Here is a 13,729-nt window from a genome sequence, read left to right as displayed (position 1 = left end):
TCAAAATCGCTCATTAATGAAGACATTTATAAAAAAACGAAATGAATATATTTATATGCAAAAATTACTTGAATTTGAAAATGCGCTGATATACAAAAATAGTATAATAAATACATATCAAGATTAATGATCATATTTTTTTACATTTCGTTCGTTTTTTATATCTCCCTGTTAGTCCAAGATTCTTATACAATGAAATACTTTTCAATACTTAATTTATGACTAGAGATTTGATTTTTGGTAAATAAAAATATACATAAGTAGTTGTCCTATAACGAGAAAATGTAGTGATTTTTTTAAACATATATTAAATCATTTCAGACTACTACAATTTTAAATCGATCACTAACGTGAAACATTATTGTGTATTTACATAATTCTAATCACCTACGTTTAGTAAGCTTTTGTGATACTTATAAATATGACAATAGTTACCGGGCCTGCCTAAAACTTCATCGAATAAATAAAATAATAAATAAATAAATTAAATCCGAAAATTTCAATACAAATCTCGATGTATTGGCACGGAGATGTTTATGGATTATATTAAATATCTAGATTTAATGGTTACTTATACTTTAATAACTCTCAGCTCTTCGTCATATGCTCAGTCGTAGTAAATTATATATTATTTTAGAAATTTACAAATATTATATCTATTTTTTATACGTACGGTTGTACGAACGTCCATTTCTTTCTAGAGGAGGAGGTCGCTATCAGGTTCGAACTAAAATTTGATAAATGAATCAAAAATAAAAAAAAAAATCTGATGCTTGATTCATTTGTAAACACTTTAGGATCAAAAACAAGATAGCAGAAATTTGGAAAGTAAAATACATAAAAAATGCGTAAAGAGGGGGCAAAATAGTGGTAATATGAATGATAAATGACAAAAGGTAAAGAAATCATTTCTTTGTGGGTACTCTCACACCATGGACCTGCTTTCGATAGACAACCACTTATTATTATTATTTATATACGTATTCAACTACAGCCAATACATCATTTAACATAAGCCAATATATTTATTAAATGCCTGTACGGATAATTGTAAATATTTTTATGTATTAAAAAAAATATTTATACGTATAATATATGACTTTTGTATTATTTTCTATCTACCTGTATTCGTCCTCCAAAGACGCATCCCGCCTCAGGCGTGTGTCGGCGCGTAGCCCAAATTTTTCCTTTGCAAGAACAGGTGTATCTCTGAAAAACGGGGCCTGTCTGCGGCAGATCTCTTCCAACATTCGGCCATCAAGTCGTACAACTCCCGTGGACATGTCGCAGGTCGAGGAGGTAATCTTTGCGTCCCCGAGGCGCGGTACCAACGACTGCTGTTTTCTACAACCTGAAAAAAAATTAGAGAATTCGAATTAGAATTATTTGGGGGTATTCTAGTGTAGAAATAAAATAAGCGATTTTTTTTATTTTTTTTATTTTCAAAGTTTAACTATCTAAGAATATGGGTACGAGAAGGCTTTTGAAAATTTGAATTATTTTCAGAGATATAGGCATTTTACTGACCCGGTCTCCATACTGGTTTGGCTTCACGCAAAACTTTAAATGCGTTTTTCTCAGAACAGACTTTTTCAGTACTGTTGACACGATTTCTCGAATTTTAATCGACCGTTTCACTAGAAATGTTCAGAGAATCTTGTTTTTACTATTTTTAAAAAGTTCGAGAAACTCAAAAAACATTAAAAAACACTTTTTTCTTCAAACAGTCGCCAATTAATTGTAGATTGTAGATTAATAATTTTTTATTTTTTGCATTTCCGATGGCTAGGAGGGCTAAAATCATGTCACGACTGAGGTGCTAATTTTTTGAGACCACCCACTTCATCAGCTGCCAGGTTTTACAAATTTCAACTTTTTTATTTTTTTATTTTTGTTTTGTATTTTAATAATATTAATAAACAAGTGGTAAAAAATGGATAGTAAAAACATTCATTGCTTTCTTTTACGACACTTTGAAAATGACCTAAAATTCATCGCTCTACACTAGAATACCCCCTTAAACATTATTTACAAATTTTAGTGTAATGATTATTTATTGTGCTACCTACTAATAGATGACGCTTGTATGAATGTTGGTATGAATGTTAGTGTAGATCAATTATATAAAGATTTCTATAGGTTAAAAATTATTACAGCATTTATATCTTATGAATCAAACATTAAGATTTATTGCAAAGTTAATATTTCTATTAAAAAATAAATGACTGCTCATTTGCCTTTAAAATGTGATAATACTGCATGAAACCCCTACACCTCTACGTTTTTCAAATTATCACGATACTAATCCTTAAAGTCCCTTTGAAAGTCTACTTATGAAGGTTTTATATCCCTTCTATACCGTTCCACAAGTAAACTTTTTAGGTAAAAGGTCAATTAATCAACTAACCTGCTCATTAGTAAGTTCTGATAAAGGCCTTTGAGCACACAACGTCAGCAATTCCCACAAAGTCACTGCGAATGACCACACGTCGCTTTTTGGAGTTTGTTTCCCCTGGAAAAAAAATATTTACAGGATTATTAATTGAATTTTTTTGCTGTTTGTCAAAATACCTACCAATAGCAGTGCTTCCCAAGCCATCCACCGAATGGGTAACTTTGCTTTAGTATCACTACGATAATAATCACCTTCGTATTTATCACAATACATAGCATGATCTGACACTTTTACAGCCAAATCTTTGCCAACCACGCAATTCCTGAAAATATTTATAAACCAGAAAAATAATATTAATAACAACCCCCATTTACTGTATTACATTAAATCAATGTTTTAATAAAATTGCTGTAACTTCTTTATATATATTCTCTATTTGCCCAGATGCAAAATCAGAAAGTCCCAAAGCGAGTTTGCGACATTGCTTTAGTTTAAGTTATTTTTCCTACAGAAACTTTTGCGAAACCTTACGAAGACATCGTTATAAGTTTTTTGTAGTTGCATCATTAGCAATCATAATAACAACACGACAAGAAAAAATAATTCACATGCAAAGATATTTTATAACGAACTAACTTTTGGTACAGTTCATGAAAATACGAGATGCTTGGAAAAGTTTCTGCAATGTTTAATTAAATAGCTTATGAGTAGGAATAGGTAAACGTTATGACTTATTATACTTGGTGAAAATATTTATAAATTAATTTTATATCTACTAACCTTGCAGCTAAATCTCGATGAACTAATTCTAGACTTTCGAGATATTTCATTCCTGAAGCTATTTGTGTCGCCATATAGATCAGGCACCCATAACTGAAAAAAATTTGACTATATTTTTTCCGACATATATGATTAAAAAAAATTGTATTACATCTAAATCAATATTTTTCAGAACACATTTTACAGTTTGGAATTTTTTAGCGTAAAAGTTCAAAACTGAATTTAAAATGATTATTCTTATAATTTAAATTATATAAATAATAATAACTTTTAAAACTGTTAAAATAATATAAAAGGTACTTTATTACTACGTACCATGAAATTTCCCAAATCCTACAATATTTCAAAACTTAAATTTTATTCGCAGTATTAATTGCACTAGTAAATTAGGCAGTGCTACTGCGAATATTATTGATTATCGTCATTGTTTAAACGAGCATAAAATTGAAAACAAATACCAATTATCAATATTTGCAACATCGTAAAATTTTTAATCGGTTTATAAACTCCAACATATTTTTTATTTTAATCTGCCTGATAGTTGTTTAAAATATCCATCCGCAATGAAAGGAATTGAATACCCTGCCAGATTGTGCTTTTTCAAAAATGCATAATTCGATTTTGATGAAACTTGACATATATTGTTACTACACTTTACTTAATATTTGAACAAAATTTAAAGTTGAAACAGTCAATAGTTTTTGAGATATGCAAGGTTGATGGGTGGTTGGCTCCGCTCTCAATACTAGTATTGAAACAGATTGTACGTTTTCAAAAATGTATAATTCGATTTTGATGAATTGACATACACTGTTACTACACTTTACTAAATATTCGACAAAAATTTAAAGTTGGTACTTTCAATAGTTTTCGGAATATGCGAAATCGATGGATGGGTGGCTCCGAGCTCAATACTATTTAAACAGATTGTATGTACTCATGGACTTATATATCCATAATATATACTCAGGGGTATTTTTTGCTCTATCTAAGCGACTTTGCGTTTCTTCATGAGCCAAACGCGATCTCCATTTCCAGCTAAATTATTATTTCATAAACCTCAAAGTTAATTAAAAAAACATTTACGTTGAAATAGTTCCATAATCTGAGGTAAAGAGCGTTTTTTATTTCCCAGAAAGAGATTTTAACGTAATCTCGAATAAACCACCATACAGCATTTTTAAAACCGCACACGGACCTCCCTCATACAGAATTTGTACATCTGAACTAATCCTCGGTATATGGTTTAAATAAAACATATATATCCTATCTAGTAATCTCTCCCAGAACAAAGTTGAATGATTCGAACAAACGAAATGGATGGAGCATTAATTTTTTCTATTTTTTAAAATGCGATAAATATTATTTTTAATCCCTTTGTTTGTTAACGGATTATTATTACTTTGAATGTATAAGTTGTTATAATAAAATGCTGTAAATATTGCAAGTATTTATGGTTTTATATCAGATTGTATTCAAATACAATTTTGTTCGTATTGTGCAGCATATGGATTTTTGTGATGGAGTGAGTTACCGATATTATTTATGTCTTTTATCATATGGATATAAAAATACAAATCAATTAAATTTATACTTGAAATAATAATTTAATATTACTAAAACAGCATACTAAATTTTGATGAATGAATAAAAAATATTTTTGCCGGTATATATTCAGAACAGAATATGTACTACTTATTTTACATTTGTACTAGGTCAGCAAACCTCAAAATTCAATCGAAAATATTTATGAGTGACATTTGCAATTGCTTAGTTACCTGCCTAATTTACTATTGAAATATAAGATATAATTTTAGGATTTATTTTTACTTGGGTTGTTTTTAAATCAGCAATCACTATAAAATGTTAGAAATTAGCTATTCATTATAAAATTATTTTCGTCTATAGAACTCGATATAAAAATGTAATTATTACCATCCTATCTAAACCCTTAATAATAATTACAAAATTTGATTTTATCAACCCAATATAATTTCATATAGAATAAAAAATACTTCAGCCAGAAACGGATGATTCACTGTATAGTGGCATATAATGAATGGATTTACTTAAAGTATAATTTAAAAAAAATCAATATGATTCAACCCTCATCAGCGTATTTTCATTAAAAATAGATAATATACCAAAGTATGAACAATTAATATCATGGCAATGAACTATAAAAAATGTGTTTGTAAAAATAAGTTTTAATAGTGCCTCTTAAAGAATTGAACTATCTGTAGTTTCATAATTATTATTTTTTAATTAATTTTTATTTACAGCTAAGCATTGAAAATAATATTATGTAGAACATTATAAAATTTTATAAAGTACAAATTGATCTGAAAATCCATTTTACAGATATTTACTTTTACTACGTCATTTACTACATCATTCAATATTAGTTTTTGGTCCAGTATCAGCGTTCGAGGAACGAAAGTAACGCATAAAATATTTCGCATAGCCCGATACACTCGCCATTGGCAGATAAATCTAAATAAAGAATATTTTATTTCCACATATATACTCATAATGGTTTTTCCCGGGAATTATATGATTTTTTTACACAGTACACTACAAACACGACGAACGGCCGCGGATTGGAATTGCGAACCGAGAGTTGTTGATTTATAACGATTCATTTTATGGGAAAGAAATCATAAAAAAATATTGGCGATTCCCAACTTTGTGTGCACACTACGTATCGGATGTAATTACTATTTTTATATTTGTAAGTTTCTTTTTTTATTGTATGAATTCGTTTATTTGAAAATGTATAAATATCAAGAGATAACTAATCAAATAAAGAGGAGTGTAATTCCGATTCTGTTATTTATTTTAAAACGTAACACACACATGGATAAACACAATTATATAATATATATAATTATATATATATATATATATATATATATATATTATACATATATTTATTTTATTATTTATATACGAGTCATGAAATTACTGACAATACTCATCCGAAACGGTTTGACCGATTTTTATGAATATTTTGTAATTTGACATCTATTTTTCATATGCCTAAGTGGTAAGGGCTTGCTACTCTTAAGACTTGTTTTCATTTTTTGGACTTCTATACTAATTTTCTAATTCTAGAAAATTACTTGAATTACTTGAAGCTCTGAAAATTACTTGAAGCCCTGAATTTCCAACCTCCTGCTCAAATCCCTATTTTATAATATGTTTTTTTGTTCAACTAGCTATCGTAACATAGAAACATATGAATTAAAATAATTATTAAATTTATAGGAGTAATGCACAATCATATAAGAAATTGTATTGTGGAAGTCTATGTTGATAACAAGTTGCGAAATCAATCGTAAGCTGCGAAATAAATCGCAAATGGGAAATCGATAACAAGTCGCGAAATCGATAATAAGTCGCAAAACAGATAACAAATCGCAAAATCGATAATAAGTCGCAAAATCGGTAGCAAATCTCGAAATCGGTAACAAATCGCGAAATCGATAATATGTCGCAAAATCGAAAACAAATCGGGAAATCGATAAGAGGTCGCAAAATCGAAAACAAATCGCGAAATCGATAATAAGTTGCGAAATCGATAACAAGTCGCGAAATCGATAATAAGTCGCGAAATCGATAATAAGTCGCGGAATCGAAAACAAGTCGCGAAATCGATAATAAGTCGCAAAATCAATAACAAATCGCAAAATCGATAATAAGTCGCAAAATCGATAACAAATCGCGAAATCGAAAACAAGTCACAAAATAAATAATAAGTCGCGAAATCGATAACAATTTTCTCCGTAAACACTGTGTACTGCGAGCGTCGGCAGTAACCTGGAATCTACAAGCATTCCTTCGGCGCTGTGACACCTATGTATAATCAATGTGGACTTCAAATTGCTACCGCCGCCCGGTGTTTACTGGGTCCTCTTCAAATCCCTATTTTATAATATGTTTTTTGTTCATCTAGCTTGCTGTAACTAATCAATTATTAACTTTTTAAACATTTATCACAAAAATTCGATCAAGATTTTCCTGAGCCCATGAAAAAGCTTAAATTTATCCGCTCTATCCGCTCTATCCGCTCTAATATTTTTAAAACGATCCTTAGATATTGGGGACATAAAGGATATCATCGATGAAATCAGATTCGTCAAAATATCGATTGATTATTACATAATTACTGATTCGCGGATTCTCTTATTGTACAATTATTTCCCGAAGTGCACACATAGAACATATTTCATAAATGGCTTGTTGGAAAAGCAATTGATATTAAAATAGAAAACTAGGTAGTAGGTACCTAGTTTTGATATTTCAATAGATTCGCTAAACATGCCACAGCATAATTGAAAATTGTATGTTTTGAATTTAACGAAAATTCCCTTGAACCCCTAAATACGCCAATTTGATTTAAATGAAATCAGTATCAGCTATCAGATAGCTGTAGATGGGGTGGCTGATTCGTATCGGGCATGTTTTTTTTTCTTCTTAAAGTATTGTGTGCGTAACAACATATGTAATAAAATATCAATAAATATATCTTATTCAATTAGTACTTAGTGACAAATCATTAGTGTGGCAAGAACTCGGAGAGACTTAATATGCTCATGCAACCCCATTCAGCTATTTTTTTATAATAAATGTCGCATATAGCATTTTTTTATGAAAGAGTATAGCGTATTCATATTTTTACTAATTGATTGTGACAAAATTGTAATATCTTTAGTGAGTTTAGTCTACTCTAATAGTATAAATCGCATATATTGTATCTACAGAAAGAATATGATTTTAATAATTTACCTTAAAGTTGAACTTTCCGCTTTGGCGGTTTGAGATCGGAGATACTCGGGCAGATCGCCGAGTTCGGAATGCTCCAGCAAGAGACAGGGCGGCTCGTCACCGCAGAGACCGACGACTCGGGCCAAATGCGGGTCCCGCACTCCGGCCAACCATGTGCACTCGCGTATAAACTCTTGCCTGAAACGATACAAAAATGATATAGGTCAGAGGTGGAATTTGAAACACAAACAGTACTAGAGTACTGGTATATTTTATATATGTTTATGCTCGGTTTTATTAAATTTATGGAAGTTTTTTCTTTGTTTCAGATAATAGAATGAGGAAAATAGGAAAATACTATAAGAATGTCGGTAGTATGACGCAAGATAATAAGTTTATAATTTGATTTTAAAATTAAATATTTTTATTTATAGATGATTGAATTCAATCAAAATTTTCTATCAAAAAACTGCATAATGATGATGACTATATCAATACATATAATTTCTATCCTTTGATTTTATTATATCAAATTGTGGTTTATACGCACTGGTTGTAAATAAGTAAAGCCTTTGCAAAGAAATTTTATAGTTTTTGAATTTACATTATGTTTTATGATTACTTACTTAGTTTGCTCTGAAGTATTCCTCCAAAGAGCTTTCACTATAACCAGCTGTTTCCTGTGCAGCGTGGAGGCCGAGTTGCCAAAATCCGACACGCCTTCTGTTTCACAAAGATGGACCTGAAATAAATGAAAAATGATTTTTTAGATTTTATTAAACATTCATTTGCCACATTTACCACTTCAACATCTTTCAATTATTCAATTTATTTATTTACAGATCAAGGTTATAAACATTGAAATCTTTGTAAACTTTGTTAGAATACTATTAGAAAATTTGTCGGTTAAAAAACGTAACTATTATTTTGCAAAATAATTATGATAAAAAAATCGACCTTGGATCTGTTTTTAAATACCTATAACAAAAGTATTTTCATGCATTTTTATTTTGATTGCAATCACTGGTGCTTAGTTTTCCAAACCTTAATATAATCTTGAAGTATACGTTATATAATTGATTGATGCTTATATTACTTATGGCAAAAAATATTATATCTTCCGACTGTGAGTGTTTATTACAGGAGTGTTGTTTGAATACTATTTTCTGTCATGTTCAAATGATATTTTTGTCAGGAAAAGTCCGAATGATATCCAACCTCCACATGTATCAAAAGTAGTACCTATACGAATCTCTGCGAAACAATGACAAACAGTGAACCCATTGTTTGATTTAATCTTTTAATGCCATCAAAAGACTCCAAACTAAGCCAGACGTATATTTGAAAAGACAGCTTTGTTATAATATAGCGCACGGGGTATATTCTCTATCCAGTTTGTAGGTTTATTTACTCTGGTACTTATTGCTTTTTATTTTCACGGAAGGGCGGTGAAAATATGACAAAAAATGTGCTATGCGATATCTTCAGACAAAGGTGAAAGTGATGTATGAAAAAGATACCGCGGGTCATTGAACTTGTAAAAAAGAGTATGAGAGTTTCTGATGTCTTTTGTAACTCCGACATTGTTTTCTGGGAGAAATAATGTTCGGAAAATTTGGAATGGTTTATACAAAAGTTCGAAGACATAATAAAAACATTATCCCTCGAATGTGTTCTTAGGAATATATAAATCCGTTGGAAATATGGTAATACCTTGAAATAATAATCGACGTCTTCTGTGAATGTAAATAAAAGTTCATACAATTATGGTAGAGAATATAACAGTTGAGAAAAATAAAGTGATTTTCAAAAATTATTATAAAATAGATAAATATTCGTACTTTGATCCCAGAAACATGAAATAAAGTAATTTGAGAATTTGCAAAATTATGATATAGAGTAATGGAGATACCAAAGATCAGGCATCCCAGTAAAAATGTCTAAATTCGCTTTGTTTCTATTACTCTGAAAATAGTTACTGCATTAAAAAATTACTGGTGAAAAACATATATTATTGAAGTACTTTAACTAACATTCAAACAAATGATTTCAAACTTTGAAGCCAAGCTTTGCAAAATAGTGAAAATTGATTTAACCTCATATTCACTGAGAAGACAGAATTATGATTGTATATAAATCAATTTATATATTAACACATGGTGAAATATTGGTGAAAGTAGTTGTTTCAATACGTATAAAGTTTACAAAAAAACATTTACTGGTAATTATTAATTGAATAGAGGTATCTTACCGTGCCGAAGGCTCCTTCTCCCAATTTCTTCAGCGCCCTCAACCTTCTCCTTGGAAAGTCTAATAGCCTGGCTACACCCTCCAGGGGTGGACCATCTGGTAATTTGATAGTCGTAAATCTGCCGGGTGTGAAATGCTGCTCCCGCCTTTCGGTCTATAAAAAAACAAAGGACAAGGAAATAAACTTTCTGGTTCTCTAATAAGAATTTATCGAATTATATCTAAATAGTCCATAAACGTAAAAAAGTTGAATTTCCAAAAACAATTAATCAAAGAGGAAGGAGACAATTTGTGCAGCACTCACAACAAATGGATTTCCGTAGAACAACGATAAAAGGTGAGTTTATAGTACAATATAAGGAAAATATATTTCAAGTGCTGAAATCGTTTAAGTACACTTTTATTCTTCTTTTCTCGAACTCCGGCGTAATAAAACGAAATTACTACGCCAAATATATTTCCGACGGTGAAATAAATAATTGAAAAAAGACAATACGAAAACAATCGAATTGGCGCGGCCCTTGGTCCTTCGCTTTCCTCCTGTCTTTTGAAGTCAAAGGGAATGAAAAAATGTTTAATTTCTCAAGGTATATACTTTTTCCTTAATTTGACGAAATTAGCAAACGGAATTTCCGGAGATCAGAGGGAAATGTTTTGATGATTAAGATATCTATATTGTACTTTTCTTTTATACTCAAAAAACAACTTCTTTGTTTCTTATTACGAATGTTTCTGTGAAGCTATGGATTACGTTTTTTAATATAAAACACGACGTGTTTAAGATAATTTTGAGAGCAATTAAAGTCAAACATAATTATTCCATTGATCTGATACAAGTTCAATTAATTAAAACAGACATTTTCAAACAACAATATTACATTACACAAAAATGCCGATACTTAAAATACACATCAAATATATATTTATATACAGTTTTTTCTGGAACATTGTCTGGAGATTTACTTTTACGTATCTGATGATAACAAATGAAATGTATTTACAAACCGTTTATCCGTTAATAAAACAAAGTTTTAATACTTTCCATCAGGCGAGAGACACGTTGAGCAAACATTAATGTCTGATTGAAAATAAAACTTTGTAGGGGTTAATCTTATATGTAATAAAAACTTTATATTCGAAAAAATAACAAAATAGAAGAATATTATTATAATTAGGTAAATATTATCTCTTGTATCTTAAATAAATATCTGATATAGCATTAGTGAATATTACAATAGAAAAACACTATATCAGATTGTTAGTATTTTTAATCACTATTGCAATTTTAATCAAAAGTTATATTATATGCGTGTATACTCATTCTTAGACAAGTGAACTAAAAATGCTATTGTTTAAACTTTTTGTAATAACAAATTAAATTTAATTCCCATAGTTCAATTTTGGGTATCAAATAACACTAATTTTAGTTTTGCAAAAACAGTTTTAAAACTTTTTTCAATAAATAGAATATTATAGATAAATCAATTACCATACCTTTACTATATCAGTAGCAGCATAGTAATTTTCAGTTTGACCATTAGTTGATATTCCATTTTTTTCACTTTTCATCGTTCCCGTCTTGCTAGGAGTAAATGTACTATTAGAATCATATGCAGGAGGCGGTCTGGCACCTGCAGGAGGCGGTGGAGGCGGCAGATGGTAGAATTTTACTTCATCGCGATATCCATTTGTTCCCGTAGAATATTCTGAAAAAATAAAAGAAATAATATAGATATAATAATAATATCATAACATAGTAACATATGAATTAAAATAATTGTTAAATTTATAGGAGTAATGCACAATCATGCGAGATATTGCTTTGTGAAAGTCTATGTCTGTAAATTATTTTTGTTCAATTTGTTTTAATTAAAATATTCAGAATATCATTTAACTAGTGGTGCATGACATCGTGACTTAAGACAAATTGCTAGAACTTCCCGTACCAAAAAATACACTTTTTAAACAAGATTCAATTTTCTTTTAAAACTGAAAAAAAATCAATTTTCGAGATTTTTAAATTTTTTATTTTTTTTTTTGTTTAAATAACTGACCTTTTTGAAAAAAATGTTTTTTTATACTTCGAAATACTTTGAAAATTTTGAACTTTTTTTCAAAGCAATAGCGATACGTTAGCTGAAAAGCAGGCAGAAAATTAATGATACAAAAAACAGCAAAATTAATTATCGAAAATTTCAAGCCCTGTAATAAATTTATTCGAGTAGCAATTGCACCAGATTTAGAACAAGTTGCGAAATCGATAACAAATCGGGGCATTTTTTGGTTTTTGTCAAATAACTCACAAATATCATATGAAAGCACCCTTTTTCGGTTCGATAGAGAGAAATTATATAAAAATTACTACGATTCCATGCCAATAGTTATATACACTCCGAAATAAATTTTTTAATAAAACGACTTTGAATTCGATTTTTCATTATTCTTTGGAAATAAATAGACAATTTGGGACATTTTTTTGGTTTTTGTCAAATAACTCACAAATATCATATGGAAGCACCCCTTTTCAGTTAGAGAGGGAGAAACTAGATAAAATTACTACAATTCCATGCCAACAGTTAAATACACTTCGAATAAAAGTTTGGAATAAAACGATTTTGAATTCGATCTTTCATATTCCTTAGCATTTAATAGAAAATGAAAGTACCCCTTTTCGGTTAGAGAGGGAAAAACTAGATAAAATTTACTACGATTTCATGCCATCAGTTATATACACTTCTATATAAAAGTTTGGAATAAAATGGTTTTGAATTTGATGTTTCATATTCTTTAGGATTTAATAGAAATTTCGGGACATTTTTTTGGTTATTGTCAAATAACTCACAAATATCGTATAAAAGCACCCCTTTTTAGTTATATAAGGAGAAACTAGTTAAACTTTTACTACGATTTCTAAATGAAAATTCTAATACTTTAACACTACGATATAAAAGTTTGGAATAAATCGACTTTGAATTCTATATTTCATTATTTTTTAGAAATAAATAGAAAATTCTGTACATTTTTTTGGTTTTTGTCAAATAACTCACAAAATATATAAAAGCACCCCTTTTCAGTTATATAGTGAGAAACTAAATAAAATTTACTACGATTCCATGCTAATAGTTTATATACACTCCGACATAAATTTTTTGAATAAAACCACTTTGAATTCGATCTTCATTATCCTTTGGAAATATTATAATTGAAAAAATAATTTTAGATAAATGTCGTTCTGCGACCAATCACAATGTTCGAAAATGACGTTTTTTCAAAAAGACGTATGTGTGTAGCGCTAATTGTGATTGGCTAATTAATTAATATTGTTCGTTTTTTTCGTTAAGTTTCGTCCCTTTTGCATTGTCTATAAATAGGGGGCGCGAAGAAGAAATTACTGGCAGTCGCCGGCCGAGGCCGGCGCCGGTGTCACCTCGGGTGACACTGAAAGCCCCCGGGGCGCTAGACCGGTCGCTCCCTTTGGAGCTGGACTGGACAGGAGCCTGGGGCCTCCGCGGAGACTCCCGGCCGCGGAGACTCCCG

General features: G+C 30.0%; 1 protein-coding gene across 1 annotated transcript in view; it reads right to left on the bottom strand.

Annotated features, from left to right (window-relative positions):
* Positions 1-289: 289 nt before the first annotated feature.
* Positions 290-13,729, bottom strand: part of LOC113366103 (epithelial discoidin domain-containing receptor 1-like) — a 15,030-nt gene continuing 1,590 nt past the window's right edge. Inside the window, exons 2-10 of the mRNA XM_026607656.1 lie at positions 11,687-11,898; positions 10,194-10,346; positions 8,569-8,684; positions 7,964-8,140; positions 3,176-3,268; positions 2,576-2,717; positions 2,408-2,512; positions 1,123-1,351; positions 290-727 (exon numbers count right to left, since the gene is read on the bottom strand). Coding sequence (XP_026463441.1) covers positions 1,154-1,351; positions 2,408-2,512; positions 2,576-2,717; positions 3,176-3,268; positions 7,964-8,140; positions 8,569-8,684; positions 10,194-10,346; positions 11,687-11,898 — 1,196 coding nt within the window. The 3' untranslated portion in view covers positions 290-727; positions 1,123-1,153. The remainder of the gene's footprint in view (positions 728-1,122; positions 1,352-2,407; positions 2,513-2,575; positions 2,718-3,175; positions 3,269-7,963; positions 8,141-8,568; positions 8,685-10,193; positions 10,347-11,686; positions 11,899-13,729) is intronic.

This window comes from Ctenocephalides felis, unplaced genomic scaffold, assembly GCF_003426905.1.
Source record: "Ctenocephalides felis isolate EL2017-DRISC unplaced genomic scaffold, ASM342690v1 CF-g0.4_SCAFFOLD_01170, whole genome shotgun sequence".
Taxonomy (NCBI): Eukaryota; Metazoa; Arthropoda; class Insecta; order Siphonaptera; family Pulicidae; genus Ctenocephalides; species Ctenocephalides felis.
This window is presented reverse-complemented; position numbering and strand designations above follow the sequence as displayed.